At 34.5% G+C, this 17089-nt stretch overlaps 1 protein-coding gene across 5 annotated transcripts in view; it reads left to right on the top strand.

Moving 5' to 3' along the window:
- The window catches only part of LOC118270964 (rho GTPase-activating protein 6), a 91991-nt gene that overhangs the window by 49505 nt on the left and 25397 nt on the right, over window positions 1–17089 (top strand). For all 5 annotated transcript variants that reach the window (XM_050695978.1, XM_050695977.1, XM_035586812.2 and 2 more), the window contains one exon: window positions 3254–3410. In XM_050695978.1, the coding sequence (XP_050551935.1) occupies window positions 3254–3410 (157 nt within the window). The remainder of the gene's footprint in view (window positions 1–3253; window positions 3411–17089) is intronic.

Here is a 17089-nt window from a genome sequence, read left to right as displayed (position 1 = left end):
AGTTTCTTAGTCATATAGTTATTTTCGTAGATCAAAAGTCATCTAGGTTTCTTGAACACTTATTTTCTAGTGAGTCGTTTGACGTGTAATCAAGTAGCTTGGTATTTAGTAAATATTAAAGGATTTGTTTCTTAGATATCGTTACAGAACGTTGACCTTGATATAGTCGGTTGAATGTGGTTGATTCATATAAATAAATTACACGTCTTGAAGTAAATTGGCGTGTACATATATTTAGACATTTGTGAAAGTTTTGCATGTGTGGCAATGAACGTAATTTGCTGATGACTTTGATATTTTGTTTGGATTTTGCGATGTACGCTTTTAATAACAATTATTGTTTTTGGAAATGGATAGATTAGTTCAATATTTGTGTGCATACGTGTTTTGTTTTACGTTTGTTATATATGTGATAGGAAATGCAAACTTGTTTTAAAACTTGAAGGGCGAATATTTTACATATTTGCTGTAATAGCAGGTGTGATTTACTTACAAGTAATAAATGTAATACGAAGCAAGTCAGAAATCAATAACAATTATAGATACTATGTTACGATGGGTACAACCAATGTTTTGAACTAAAACCCTCTACCTCACCTAAAAATTCCGATTCCGTTCCCCATCAACATTACAACCAGAACACCAAAAACCAGTCTTTCAACATTAAAATTACATAATTTACAAAAACACACACGTTGCTGAAATTCGCTCATTTAAAATCAGACTATCAAAGTTGGATGTAGGCGTGAGTGAGACACAACACATTTATTACGTCTGTCTGAGTCACGATCAGTTTCTAATATCGAAACAGTGACAGACGGACGGATAAACTTGTCATACATCACCTATATTGAAGACTAGAGACTTGTGGTTTGTGTATAAGGTGTATTGGACGGTAATATTTGTACACAAAATTTCAATCAAGATCGCTTTATCGCACTAATTACTTCGTTCACTTGTTATGTTTTTATGAGTTTCTCATCTTTTTCTGTTTTTTCTTGCCCTTTGGGTGCTTTTCCAACAGATTTGGTTTCCACCAATCATATTCATTGGTACACATAGCTTATCTCTGAGGGAAACGGACTCAGCTAAGCTATGTTTTAAATGGAAAGATGCGTGATATGGATGCCGATCTATGTTTACAGAAGACGTGGCTTGGTTTAAAACTCTACACGATTTAGTACAATAATAGCCACTATCTCTGTACTAAGTAAGTCAATCTTTATTTTCTTATCTCCGTAGTGCACCGGGAAAGCACTTTTTTACATTTTCAAGCAAAATCAGTTGCGGAAGTTAAGTGTTTATAATTCTGCCTTGTCCCTAATTTGATGTAGAAAAAATATAACCTATATATATTTTTCTTGCATTTAATCACTCACCCACCTCCACTTTTATTTTTAAATTGATCCATAAATCAGTTGTAAATAAAATCAATAACAAAATTAAGTAATCGAATTTTACATCGCAATAAAAATTACTACATGGACGTTAGAACTGAAAAAATGGCTAGTTGACGTGCAAAGAGTTATTTTAAGAAGTTTGTATAATTCATCATTAATTTGTAAACTTCTTTATTATAATATAATTTTATGTTCTTGTTTTCTAGTGTATTTTAATGTTTCCGTTTACTTGTCACCTTGGTTCCAAATTGGTGTATTAATATACTAAGTTTTTTTTTCACAAAACATTTCTCTGTTTAGCCTTGAAGTGTGATTTTTGTGTTTTTATTATATTTTTCCTGTTTGTTATTGTTGCTAAAAACAAATGACCCATATTTGATGGTTTTCGCTTTATTTATGTACACAATATGCTTTCTGTTCGTGTGTATTTGTTATGATGACCTTTGAAAAGGAAATGAGCATTGCTTTTTATAATTTTTGTAACCTATTTTGTTTTACCGGGTGTGAAGTGTACGTATATTAATGTGAGTTAGGAGAAATTCCAATAGTGTGTAGATCCAACCATCTCCTTCCTCAAAACTTCGGCAACATTTGTCACTCCTCTGCTGTTGTCTCTGGCTGGAGGGCTCTGATTGCTCACCACCAGAAAATATACTGAGTGTAGACAGAATTTATTCAGATTTTCTTTCATGAATCAAAGTGAAGACTTTTATATCAATTATTTTTTAGTTAGGCACTTTTGAGACGTAAAATTGAATTGTCCATCAGTCTGTATGTCAGCGAAGCTAGGTCCTGTTCCAAAGTGTAGCTTCGAATGGAAAAGAACGAAAAAGATACAACATAGTTGTTTTAAAAATATTTTTTTTACAATCTCACTGATACATTATTTGATTACTTTACCTATTGTATATATTATACGGGATAATAAATATTTTGCAGCTTTCATATATCATATTATATACCTGTACAAAATAGTCTGCAAAGCTAGCAAATCCACTCACCATGTCTAAATCGTAAACACATTGTATATAAACGCATGATTATATATATAACGTATATAAGAGTGTTATATATAGAGCTGTATATAATTTACTGCGCATACTGTGTGACATTAACGTCCCTTTCATTGAGATAACACTCACGGGTTCTTTCCTCCTGTCTGTTACTTTTATATTGTTGACCTTGAAGATATAGGGGAAAATGGCTTCATTTTCCTTATTTTTTCAGTACTCGTATATAAACTGGGTTTTATATTTGGGTTACTAACTAGACGATTTTGTAGTTTTGTAAACGGAATGCTCCCAAAACTACAAACTGATGATGGAATAAATGGAGTTTTATTTAAAAAAAATAAGGACTTCAATGTTTGTTTTATGTAATAATAGTTGTAATCAACTGCTTAAGGCTGATGTTGCATGAATTACACGAAAACAACGCTTGCTTTGTGTTTCGTCGTGTGAGTGAGGTCACCAAAGGCCCAATTTACCAATACCTCTCTCCTCAATATCTCCAATCCTTAAATTCCTAACTCCCAAAAGACAACGCATCATCAGGTGACCTGCCTGCTCGTTTACCCGCTCATCCCTATAAAAAAAGAACATAGACCTGTAAATATGTATAATATTTTTTTGTCCATTTAATGGGTCGATTATGTTATATTATTATCATTTATTTAATAATGTGGGCAAATACATTGACAGAAGCTAGTAAGAAGTAATACTTTTACTTAACAAGGTCTTCCAATAAACAACCCAATGTTCTTTCAACCTCAGAACACGTGTTACTATTGTTAGTTCGAGTATTTTATACTCGGCGTGTGTGTGTGGTATGATGACGTCACGCGTTATGTGCAGGGCAGCTGTTGCTGGGCAGACGGCAGTGGGCGGTGCGTGCGGTTGACGGACACCTCCCTGCTTACCCTCAGCGAGGTGGAGCGGAGAGCGCTGCAGCAGGCGGCGCTGGCCAGGCTGCAGCAGATCAACCTTGGAACTACTATCAAGATACCAGAGGGTGAGTTGCTAAGTTCTCTTTTCTAGCTCTGTTTTTTTAATGTATGTAGTTCTTTATCATAGCAACAACATCATTTATATTTTTTAATTACACGAAAAGTAGTTAAAATTCCTTTCGTTTTGTATGTCTTATTAACTACTACCTATATACCTAGTTTTTTAAGGGTCGGCAAAGCGCATGTAATGCTCCAGGTCTGTATACTATCAGGTGGACCGTGTGCATTCTAGCCACCGTAGTGGTATAAAAAAACTTACTTATTCAATAATATTTAAGAATATCGAAATCTCTAGCTGATGTCTGAATTCAGATGTATAGGTTGTGTTGCTTGTATTGGTAGTTCAAATAGTGAACGAAATATAAAATTATGGAAAAATCACTGCTTTTTCTAGTCCATAAAAAATAAAAAGAGGTTTTAAAGTCTTTCCTCACTCCATTTCTCAATTTCTAAATGACCACGTCATCACGTCAGTCTAAAGATTACGTAAAAACCAAACCCGTGCTAATTTCCACATTAATCCCCACTGTTTACACACCTATATCATTTAGATATAATCCCATTTCTTATACTAAACACAACATAAAGAAAGATTATGAAACGATAGAGAAATGGATTAATTCCTTACCTGTCATATTAAAATGAAATTTATTAATTGGGCTGTGTTCAAAATGATAATATAACGAACTTCAAAAACCCTTTAGAAAGTGATTTTCCCAATAAATTCTTTCACACCTTTGATGAAGAGCTGATGAATAGAATAGTGAAGTGTTTAGGAACTAAATTATAGTTTCTAGTCGATAGGTTTATAGTTCCGATTAAGAAAATGGAGACATCAGCTGCAAAAATATAGAACTATTCATTTCTGTAATGTAATGGTCATAATTCGTTTTGTAGTAAAGCTAGCTTTTCAGGTTATCACATTTTGTTTGTAGATTGGAATCGATTTTATGTCATTAATTAATATACATGTGACACTGTAGGATGCGTTTCTTAATTTTAATCATTTTTAGGGTTCCGTAACCAAATGACAAAAAACGCCACCCTTATAGATTCGTCATGTCTGTCTGTCCGTCACCTGGCCGGTTTTTACTTTAACATTAATTAAGATGTTGACTGTTATGTATGGATCGACATAATTTATCAACATTTTCCATTAATAATTATTATGCATACTTGACTTTTTCTAACCCATCTTGTAAAATGAAGCCATTGCTTATTTTAATACAATTTGAGAATGCAACACCGATCCAACTAGATAAACTATGTATACTTCTTTATAGATCTCTAGATTTCTTTATACCAGTATTTACTAACCGTTTCTTAAAAGAAGACGGATTAAGTACGGCATTGAGAAATAATTCTCTCTACACAATAGAAACTGCTATTTCCGATCCACTTTCCAAGCAGATCGAAGCAGTTCAGATATTATAGTGGAGTATATCTAAAATTCCGGGATATGAGTTAAGATTAACTGTCGGTTGGGAGCGTGGCGAGTGTTACGAAACTTGGTCGTATGCCAGTCAGTTTGTTTGTTGATCGCGTTTAGTGGACACTACTTGTCATGTCATATAATAACTATTACAATTATAAATGTAAATAAGATGCTGTGTTGAAGTTGTCGTCTGATGGTTGTTCGGAGAGTGGATGTTGCAGTTATTTGTTTTTAGGTTCAATTTTAAAAGTTGTTTTAAGTTCATTGTTTACGTGTTCTTGTGTCTAGTCTAGGAAGGTTTTCTCCTTTTAGTAATGTATTTTGTATGTTTGATACTTGTGGCAACAAGCATCTGTTAAGACGCCAGTTACGATTTTAAATAGCTTAGTTAAAGTTTAGTAATAGCATAGCATATAGGTAGCATATGCAATGACAGAATTTTGATGCATTCATAGTCACAATTTGCGTAGGTATTTGTTATGGAAATAATTTTTAGGATTCTACCACTAAGGAACACACACACGTTATATTGTAACGTTGACATTGTATTGTAAGTGAGGTATCTCACCGTCTCGAACCAGAAACGTGATGCGCCACCAGTGCTCCAGATTACCAACTGGCTCGCTCGGGTTGCACTGGCATTCATACTGAAACCTGAACACCACTGAACTGAACTTTAAACTGAAAGAATATGTGGACAGAATATTGAAAATATCTGTACTTTTACTCTTGTAGTCAATTTACTCTATTGCACTATTTTAATTAACTTTTCTCAAGAATTGTACAACCTATTAATGTTTTATCAAATTCACAATTTCAAAGATTGTTTCAGCAAATTGATTATCAAAGAAGAGCTCTTGTAAATATGTAAAGTTTCTTCAAAATAAGTTAATAAAATGTCTGCTTAAATCCGTATCTCCAAATTCCAATAAACCCTGACATATTTTTAAGCCTTTGACTGCCAATAAAATTCTGTTGAAGGCAGATCCTCCGCTAACGTCGGTCATCGGTGACCCTCTTGGTGTTTAACGTTTCCCCTAAACTAGTTTCCCCAATCACATTATTTGCTCCTTCTTTCTGCATATAAACGTAAATCCCTTGATAACCTTACTCTAATAAACGCTAATCCGATCCACACAATGTCTCCCCAATGCTTCGTGACGAGCACCTGTAGGAACCATACCTACTCTACTACAGGTGACCCAGTGCCTTCTATTTATACCTGACATATACAAGACATGTGCTATTCTCAAAATGGCTGCCCAACAAATGTGTATTGTGTATGGAAATAACACAGAAGTTTTAGTCATTGTGTGTTTATTGTAGTGTATGTAATGTTTAGTAGTTTTGTAGTTTATATTTTTTAATTTGGATGTGGATAAGAACGTCTAGATTATTTTGTTCTTATACTTACGTACATTTACTTACAATTTAGAGATCTATAAGCAAGCTATTCACTCCAACATTATGTATATACAGTTAGACTGTAATATAAATGGCACGTAAGAATATTAGATGTGTCATATCCAAAAGGTACAAGTATGATCTAGTTTTGGTTCTATGTTTAAAGTTACTCGCAATAAAATCGTTAACTAAATGACAACAACAGCGATAAAAAACTAAAAATAAGCCAATGAACTCCAAGAACTATTTCACACATAAGCAACAATAAATAATTTAGGTATAATTAGCTACTACTTTGAAGACAGATTATAGTATTTTCTATTTCATTTTAATCACCTTTCTTTGATGCCCACTTTGATTCATCGTTTATGAGTTGTGAGAGTGGTACTTCTAAAGATTATCTGCTTGGCACGAATACGTTGTAGTCGTATGCGCAGGCGGCGGCGGCGTTACGCAAACGTGACGCGCTGTGACGTCACGGCGAGACATTATACAGCGTGTTGATATACATGTGTCCGCCTATATTGAAATTAAATTGTTTTATTTATGTGCCCGTGTTGTATTTTTGATGATGACAATTTGATCATTTTGATTGTTATAATGATGTGTCAAGTTTTTTAGTATTCGATATTTGAAGGGATAGATACGTATCATAATTATCACATATTTATATTAATAAAAAAAAACTCATTTTTTGACGGTTTTAAAGAAAAATATAGTTTTTTTATTTTTTGAAACGTGTAGTCTTTAATATTTTCGGGTTTATGCTGTTAACAATTATTTTAATGTTTTTGAATACACTAATGACACCCTGTCTTTTTTAAAGTAAGCTCCGAAGTCCACAACGATGCACGATGATTGATGACGGTTAGTTATTCTAGCATACAATAGGTACTTACTCAAGATCTTTTACTCACATAAGTACAAAGAGAATCCCGATTCACAGCAACCTTGACCCATCAACGGAATCATTTGGCAGAATACCAAAGATGACAATTAAAATACTCGCTCATGTCTTGGAAAACCCTTTTAAAATGTCCCTTAATTCATTGAAACTCAGCTTTGGAGTCTGTTGGCTAGTACTGTTTGTTACAGAGATCACATGGTCGCTTTGTCGGATTATTTTTGATTAAGAATTTGTCCGTAGGTGTCCGACTTAAATCACTGTCGTGGTGTATTGTCGTGGTAATTAGGTGGGGAGTAGACGAGGACACTTTTTGTGGCTAAACAATGATACACGTGGAAGGAAATTGTACTGGAATTCTTGAAGCGCCAATTTCTCCGAAGTGTTTCCATTTCTGTCTCCATCAACAGCCCATACCTAACAGTGCATTGATAGACTTTGCACCTAGACGTCTTTGTCATACGAGGATTTTGCGATAATCTCCACGCTGACCAGTCCAGTTAGGGATCATCTTTTATCGTCTTCTAAGCTTCTTTTCCGTTTCTTTTCCAGAAACGTATTGCCAACATATAATATTGTTTATGTTGAGTGATAACGGATAACTTACGAAAATCTAAATGCATTATGTATGCCATTTTTGCATTCGTTTTCTAAGAAATTATTGAATCAAGAAATGAAAATTCTATATTTAATTTCGCACTTCTGCGAATACCTACTTGTATTTTATACATAAAGTCTCAGAATAACGTGAGGTTGTGAAAACCCTTTTTTTACTCTGGGAAAAATACATTATGTATCGTCATCTCTTCGGGTGACGAAGAGGCTCGCCGGGAGAAACCAGGCATACCCACTAAAAAAACCCATAGAGACACCTGCGTCACCGTAAATGAAGGGGTCTAGGAGACCGGCTAAACCTTCACGATCAGCATAAATTGTGATAACCTTCACCTAATCCTATATATTTTTATCAGTTTTCATTCAAAACCAGTAGTATAAAATAGCAGTTTCTATTTAAATCAACCCATAAACGTCTGTTTAATTGTTATTTTTGTGAAATGTGTGTAATTGTGTATCGCACGAAGTGACAGATATTGTGATATACTTGTATCGTGGCTTGATAATCCAAAAATATATTATTATTCTGTATAGTAGTTTATTGTTCGAGTGTAGTACATAAATTGTTGTTGTTACGAAATATACTTGGCTATTGACTATCTTTCGGGAGCTATCTCGGGATTTCTTATTGTGTTCTGTTTTATTTATAGATTTATCACCTGGATCCCTTTAGTACGCTGGTATGCTAATTTAATGATAGTTGGAAATATGAATGACTTTTCAGTTTTTATCCCTTTGTTAGCTGGCCAGGCAAACTTCGTACAGCCTCAAACATGTTTTTCTCGCCCTTAGCCAAATCAATCTAGCCGTTTTTGAGGATTCGTGAGACTAACGAACAGCAATTTTTTATATTATGGAAATTATTTATTACATGTTTAAAGCATAATAATATAATTCAAATCAGTTGTACTAGGGTTCTTATTGTTCATGGAAAAAAATGAATGAAATCATGATTATTACAAAAAGAGAACTAATCTTTCTATGTTCAAAATCAAAAATGTATACATATAAAAATATGAAAACTATTAATTGCAGACAATTAATAGTTTTATAGACAAGATACATAAACCTAAAGCTAAAACATTAGGTACTCTCACGCATCCATCTTCATGAAACCGAGCACATCATTGCACTACAGACTACAGATCAATCAGTCTGAGATCTGCATCCGTGTGTTAGTGCATACCTCCGAAACATCGCTTCAATCGTCACCGGCGCACGCGCATCGAACGTTACGTGTTTGTACGTAGTGGCGAGTGGCAGTTAGCGATCATAACAATCAGGTTAAGTTATATTTAGGTGCGGAATCTCGCACGTCTCCCAATGTTTATGTCTTGGCTGAAATATTCTGTTGGGAAACTACTCAACTGGGAAATTGGTGGTTCAACGTCTGATTCAGATAGTCTGCTGTTGGACTATGGGGCTCGTCTAATGTGGGTGTGGAAGTTGATTGGAGGTGGTAGTTTATAGGGTTCAGGTTCATCAGAAGGCGTTACTGCTCGGTCTTTGTCAAATATACTCTACTACTCTACCGGCAAGTGCAAGTTAATCATTTGGACCCTAACTTCCATACTCAGAGACATATAATGAACACTTGAATGAATACTTACCTTAGTAACGATTTTGTATCGAAAACAATTAAAGGACACACCATTAAAGGACTCTGAGTACGGCGATAAATATATCGTTATTATCATCTTCAGTAGCTAAACCGCTGAACAAATGGCTTCCACATTATTAATAAGGTCTTCTACGCTTGCGAGACGGTTTGTAGATTGCCATTGCATAACCTTATCAACGGTTGGATTCCTTGGTGGCTGGTTGCAATTTTAGGATTTTACAATGAATTTTGACAAGATTTTCCTCATTTCCCCACCACATAGCTTGTTTTCGTTCGATTCCCAACATCGAAATACTAATTACAAGTCCACTGAAAATGTTTACATTCTCATGGATTAATGAAAGTCATTAGTAATGGCCAGCGTCCTTGTGTTACACGTGTAGTGTTTGTTTGTCGGTCGCCATGGCAACGGGGATGTCTCGCCTATGAACAATGATAAGTGGTCAATACATAGCTATTTATATAAAGCCCAGATGAACGGCAGAAATAAATCATTCTTTTTATATAACTGCTATGAGATAGTTCTCAGTTGTAAGGCTTGTAATATACGTTATTCTTGCTTTGATTGTTACGTATTTTTCGGTTATTTTTTTAGGTCATGGGATAAGGATATCCAGACGTAGGTTTCACGTAACGTAATTAAATACGTGTTATTGGTTTTCGAAATGCTGCATATCACTGCCCAAACCAAATTTTCATTAGTTAGTTTTTTATTATTTTCATTTTTACATAAGACTATGAGTGGGTTTTTTACCTTCATTTCGTTCAGCCCAATTTTTTGACTAACTTTTAAAATTCAAGTATATTACAATAAATGTGAACTGTCTGTTCATCTTTGCTCTATGTAATAAATACATTTGAATTGAATTTGAGTTAAACTAGTTACTTTCCAGAGTGTGATTTGAGCAACAAACTCCTCTAAAACTAAACTCTCCAGAAAGCACTCACTTCTTTTTTCTCTGAGAAATGTATCCGGGCCATATATTTAACGTTATATTATATTTACATAACATCAATGTAATATATAACATATTATATCTAAACGTTGTTAATGATCCGAGACTTAGTGGGGTAATTTGGTCAATAATTGTGATATAGGGCTACAAGTTATGTTACTGATCTATTTCTGTTTGTACAGCCCGTTGCTAATGGCGTTGATCTTGTGGGAAAATGATTTTTTTCTCTCTCTCTGATATAACTATCTATATTTTTCTTCACTATGAATGGCTGGATGGGTAATTCGTTGAGAGAGTCTAAGACAGGTGTTAGTAATGTTGACCTTGAAATAATGCTTTAATGTTGAAACCTTGACATAATGCTTTCGAGTTAACCTTAAGATTTTTAGTTTGATCCCCAGGTCAGAGAGGGGTTTCTATTAGGCACACACAACGGTAGAATTTTGTTAAAATTGCAGTCTCTAAGAAGTCCCAGACCAATTAAAGCTTCATTCAGTATTTCATTTTATATTTATTTTAAAGTACATTTTTTTCGAAAGGCATTCTGCCTATTCCACCATTCTGCCTATTTACACGTTAACTTAAAGTATTAATTTATTCCAATGCAGTCTAGGGATCCTGTGGCATCAAGCAGATATTTTTTTTTTATGTGAAAGATTAAATTATATATTATTATTATTTGTATAGAAGCATTATTTCAAAATTGTAAGTGTACATATGTGGGCACTATGTTTGAAATAACCCGCTATTTTATTTTCTTTACAAATTGGTTTTATTGTCCCGTTACTTTTGAAAAAGTCCCATATAATTATATACAATAGATAAATAGTGTATCAGAGAAATTGTAAAAAACTTAATTAACGATGGAGTTTCTTGCTCGTTCTTCTCCATTCGAAGCTACACTTTGGAACGAGCGCCTAGCTTCACTGACAGACAGACTGACGGACAATTCAATTTGACGTTTCAAAAGTGCCTTATTTAGGATTAATTGAAATAAATGCTTTGACTTTGACTTTGACTTTGAAGCAATCATCCGCAATCCTTTTCTCAAATTCCCTTGAAATTTTTCTCTTAATAACCTATCTATTACTCTTACAGAGTGTCATAGAACTGTTTACAAATCAGTCACCACTAACCAGATTGCGAACAAATCACCAATTACCCAGTGATCCAAAGCGAAGGGTTTCTAATAACATTAATATGTCTCGTTCCAAACTAACACAAACGTTTGACGATGTCTCCACTCGGTCGCGAGTTATTGGCTGACAGACGGACAGACAGACAAACGACATCTCTCGACAGCTACGATAACTTTATTACTCAGGTAACATTGTTTAGTGATCACATTTACAGGTTATTTTCTATCCCTTTTTAATGTGTAGTTTTTGTGTAGCGTTGTCTTGCTCTTTATTTGCTGAACCCTAATTATACCTAATGCGCTCTAAGAAGGTGCGGCTGACAGATGCCAGTATGACGTTGACGTCTCTCTTTAGGGATGGACATTAGAAAAATCTTTTTTTATCGCTATCGATACTCGCAGCATACATTTAATTCTCTTGAATATTTTTCTTAAATGTGTGTGTTATTTAGTTGTGCAGTCTAACTACGTGTATATACTTGTCAAAATAAATATTTTATGACCGAGCCCTGAGGTGTTTCAGAGTTACAGTTTTACAGAACCGTGAAGAAAACAAGGATATATTAGTTTGTATATGTTAGATTAAGTACCACCACGCATTATCAATGGCGCCGGAAATGTCTAGAAAAATGCCTACTACATATTTCTGCTTAGATAATGTCACTGTGGTTTGGGCAGAGAGAGCCGCGTCTACAGTGGATTTACCCACATAATTAAAGGTTTTTTAAGAATGATAATTGAACGACGCACGATTTTCGTTTTTTATTCTAAAAAAACATCGACTACCTATCCATCGTAGCCGTACATCCCATCACTAAACACGACTATGGCTTTACGTTATACGCATAACACTTTACTTTATTTTTCATTTCATTAGATTTTAATTGAATACTAGAACATTCCAGTTGGTTTTAATTTAATTAACTACGCATCCGAATGATTTAACATAATACGAATGTGATACAGCTAAAATATCAAGGCATAATTTTTAAATCGCAGCAACTTTCAAGAGTGATACGAAACGTTACTGAATCTGTCAGCCGCACCTTCTTAGAGCGCATTAGGTATAATAGACCTGAATTATAGACATTGAAATCTAGCCACCTTTAACGTTAATTCACTTCAAAGAAAATGTCTAGATAATAATCTCAATGCAATTATTGATATTTAACGGCCTTTCTCTGTATGGTACCTACTTGTGTAGTGTGATTTTCGGATTAGATAGCTTAAAGGCTTTCACGACAAATAACAACTTACTATTATGATGGAAAATTGTTTTTCGTGAAGAAAAGCTATGCAAAGGGGTTTGTTGGAACCAAAAAATAAAGAAAATTAACCAAAAAAAAACACGGTTTACTCACATAAATATTATATTGAAAAAAGCTCTACCAGTATAGAGGAACTATTCATCATAACGTCACCGCGTCTGATGAAGAGTCCCTCTGTGACTTGAAACTAGTAGACCATTTCTCCATACGTGAGTAAACCGATTTTAAGTTTATTTAGAACGTCCCACGATAGTTATATTAAAAATATTATATTAAATATCATCGTATATACGATGTTTATACTAAAAAAAATGTTGACGCAAACTGTCTCTTAGGTACCTACTCAAATACACGTGCCTGCTATATAGAGGACAGGTTCAATGAAATATAATTAATACCAGCATTTACAGCTATTTCGCGATATGAAAACAACATTTTTACACCCCATTTAAGTGACTATTATAAGGGTAATATTTTTAATTCACACCAGAAAACATTAAAACTAGTAATAAATGTTTAATAATTATTGCTAGAGGTTCCAAATTGTCATCAGAAAGATATTTGTGGTCCCATCAAACGTGTTTGTGGCATATAATTAGTTTTGATGGCATTTTGTGGGCAGATGAAGACTATTTTATACAATGTTGTAAATAATTCCCAGCACCTATTAATTATAGCCCACAAATATATCTTTGATTAATAACAGGAGCATTCGTTTTGGGTGTTATGTCATACCTACCTGGGCGTTTTGTTTTGATGTGTGAGTTGGTCAAAATGTGTAGACGTGAGTTTTGAAAAACGTATTTATTAGGTATAACTGAAAGGGAGTCGCTTAGAACTTTACTATGTCATTGTTTACTCGTGTAGTAATGAATTAACTTGATAAAGTACATATATATATTTTTTAAATACTTCTCTTGCGGTAGTCAAAATCAAAGTTATTTATTCCAAATAGACCGAAGACACTTTTGAACGTCAAAGCATATTTGATTTGACATTCAATATAAAAAAATATGTAATATAAAAAAGATGCCTGTCTGTCGGTCAGTCCTCTAGTGAAGCTATTTGCTCCTTCGAAAGTATATATTCCTATGGAGAAGAACGAGCAAGAAACCCCATAAGTTGAACCATGAACCTGAGTTTTTCCAATCAGGTTCATGATACAATTATTGGTGACATTTTTTCGTTGGTTATTATCAGATACGAGTACATCAAACGCATCCATAAACAATAGCGTAGTGTTGCCATGGTTACAACATTTTTATATTTAGCCCCTATGTATTTGTATATGCGAAAAGGTAATTTTGAACACCTAATTCTTAGTAATGCATTCCACCTTGAAATCGGAAAAGCTTCTGCGAATCTTCTCCGTACAAATAGTTCGTAGAATAATGTTAACACTTTTTTTTTTCATATTTTTTACTGGACATTTTGATGTGTATTAAATATCATCCAGCGAAGTTTATAGACTTACAGTATTACTTAAAATGTGTCTTATATTACACAAGTTATGATTTATTTTCATTAAATTGTGGTTCTCCCTAACACTTTCTTGTTTTAATGAATAATTTAATGTTTAAACGTTTATTTTTCACACTCTGTTTGCATAGTTTGGCGTTAAATATTATTATTACACAGGGTGTTTCAGTGTAGATGTCGCTTTTGTTGTCAAATAAATCTTTATTAAGAGAGTTAGTATGCGCAGGCGCCTGGGTGACGAGTGTAGGGCTGCCAAAATGTGTTTTTTTTATTTAGTCTTATTTTAATGGCGTCATGTCGGCGTGTCTTTGTAATTTTATTCTGTTTTTTAATAGATAGGATGTTGTGTGTCGTGCTCGTGTCGTGCAGTCATGGTTCATGAAGTTATTTTGTTTTTGTTTTAATCTTTTAGGTTTGTGTTTATTGGAAGTGACACGACCTTCAGAGTCGTACCTTAGAACTGTGAATCAATATTTTTAACGTATCATTTGCTTTTGATTACTAACAGAAAGACACAAGTAAAAATTTACTGAGTACGTATTAGTATAAGTAGAAACTATATTTTTAAAATTACTATCGTGATACTTACTAAATTAACAAAAAATCACGCGTTACTCATGCAGCAAGCTGCTGATGAGTTAAGAGTCCCTCTGAGATTCGAAACCAGTAGAGCTTTTCTCCATTCATTTACGTGAGTAAACCGTGTTTTTTGATAATAAGTAGATGCTATTAGGTACATATATGAAATCTTTATTTGTGTCTTGTGACTGACTATACTAAAAGACGCAATCAATATCTGCATTGTAAGTGCTAGTGTAGATTGTCATTAGTTTAATTTAATTAAAATTATGTAGCACGGTACATCCCTAGTGGCTAGTGTGGTGCTGGGCGCCGGCGGTTCTGGTTATTTAGTTCCCTGTCCTCCTCCTCACTTCAAACGCTACGCTATGCAAACCACTTCGCGGGCAGCCAGATGTTGTGGTGGGATCGTGTGTCGTAAGATACATAATGGAAGATTTTTCCATTGTATTTGTAAACAAACAATAATAAAACATAATAATGATAAATTTAAATGTTGACTGTGTCGTTGGTCGAATGCTTGCAAGTGTAACTGTTTCAGGGCCGATTCTGTATTATAAGTAATCCTGTACTTCTTTCGGTTTTTCAAAATTTCTCAGTAGTAGAGTCTCAGTACTCAGTATTGCATGGAGTCTGGAATTGTGTCCGGTATGTTGCAATAGACTCACCCCCTATTACATGGGAATTATAATACAAATGGGGAAAGTGAATGTACATTGTTCAGTGGTAGGTATATATTGTGTGCCAATATGTGCATCTCTGCCTTCGGGGATAAATGGGATGTAACTAAAGCATGAACTTACGTATGTATTATGCTATCTCCTTCAACGTAACAAAGGCAGAAAAACACTCAAAACCTTACACCCACAAAACACAATTTAAACACAAACATTATTATATTAAATCCGTTTCACAAGCAAACAACAGCAGACCACGTGCGCACCAGAACCAGGTAATCACATGACACTTACTAATGCGTTTTTATAAATAGCTCCAAATATTCCGAGTATGCGAGAAACTGCATTGTCGGACTCATGTCTCTAGTGAATCATTTACATTGCATTATTGTGCACTGTGACCGAAATACAAGGGTTATTTATAGGGAGAAGTTATAGTTTTGTTGGTTGTGTTGTCACGAGTTAAAAGTACTCAGTTCAAACTTAGGGGAGCAGGTCTATTAGAGGACCCGGTGCCCCTTACAGGTGTTGAGGGTGGCCACCGGGGTGGTTTTAGTGAGGTAAAAATCTCACACTCCCTAGTCTTTTATCCCCAGAAAGCTAGGCGCCTTTTGAAGGTTTCCCCCCGTCATAAAAAAAAGGGTGGGACAAATTGTTAGAGAAGTTAAATTAAAAAACAAGAAAGGGGTCTGTGGTCAACCATAACTGTGCGCTTCTCACGAAACTTTCTGCCTCGTACAGCAACACTGTGGTATGAGCTGTCGTCGGTGATTTTTCCGAACCGATACGACCTTCAAACCTTCAAGAAAAGAGCGTACTCCTTTTTAAAAAGCCGGCAACACACCTCTGACTCCTCTGGTGTTGCAGGTGTCCATGGGCGGTACTGACCAGTGCTCGTTTGCCACCTATTCCATAAAAAACCACAAGATAATGCGTAGATAGTACTGACACACACATATTTACGTATTGTTGTCGGAATCTTGGAGTAAACAATATGGTGCACGTGATTTCTCGACACTGCGTGGTTTGGCCGACAAGTATTCACCGTTAATTAAAATAAATATATAATTATTTCTGTTCTGTGTCCTTTCGTCGGCGAAAACTATAATTAATTAACTTAATTAGATTTTACTTTTTCTTATTTTTCTTGTAATCCACTTAGGATTAGATTATTAATTATTATGTTAGCGGCTTACATACAATTACTGTATGACGAAGAACTTGGCTAGTAGAAGAACACGACGTGGCGAATGTCGTGATGTTACTGATCACCGAATAACTAATAATTAAGTTTGTCTCTCAAGTTATAATAAAATTATGGATTAGATTATGCTAGAAGTCGCTTTAGATAGGGGATAGATTTGGCTTAATGGCATTAACTATGCCATGACTACTCTATGGTTTATTCTACCTATTTTTTTTTCATCCATTAAATTAAGCTTTTTAACCGACTTCAAAAAAAGGAGGTTCTCAGTTTGAACTGTATGTATGTGTTTTGTGCGCGATTATCTCGTGTTAGGTAAACCAATTTCAATACGGTTTTCAGCATAGTATTTTTCGGACTTAGTAGAAAGTTTAAGGGATGTTACCTGACTTAAAACAAAACTT

The sequence above is a fragment of the Spodoptera frugiperda genome, chromosome 9 (assembly GCF_023101765.2).
Source record: "Spodoptera frugiperda isolate SF20-4 chromosome 9, AGI-APGP_CSIRO_Sfru_2.0, whole genome shotgun sequence".
NCBI classification, from domain to species: Eukaryota; Metazoa; Arthropoda; class Insecta; order Lepidoptera; family Noctuidae; genus Spodoptera; species Spodoptera frugiperda.
This window is presented reverse-complemented; position numbering and strand designations above follow the sequence as displayed.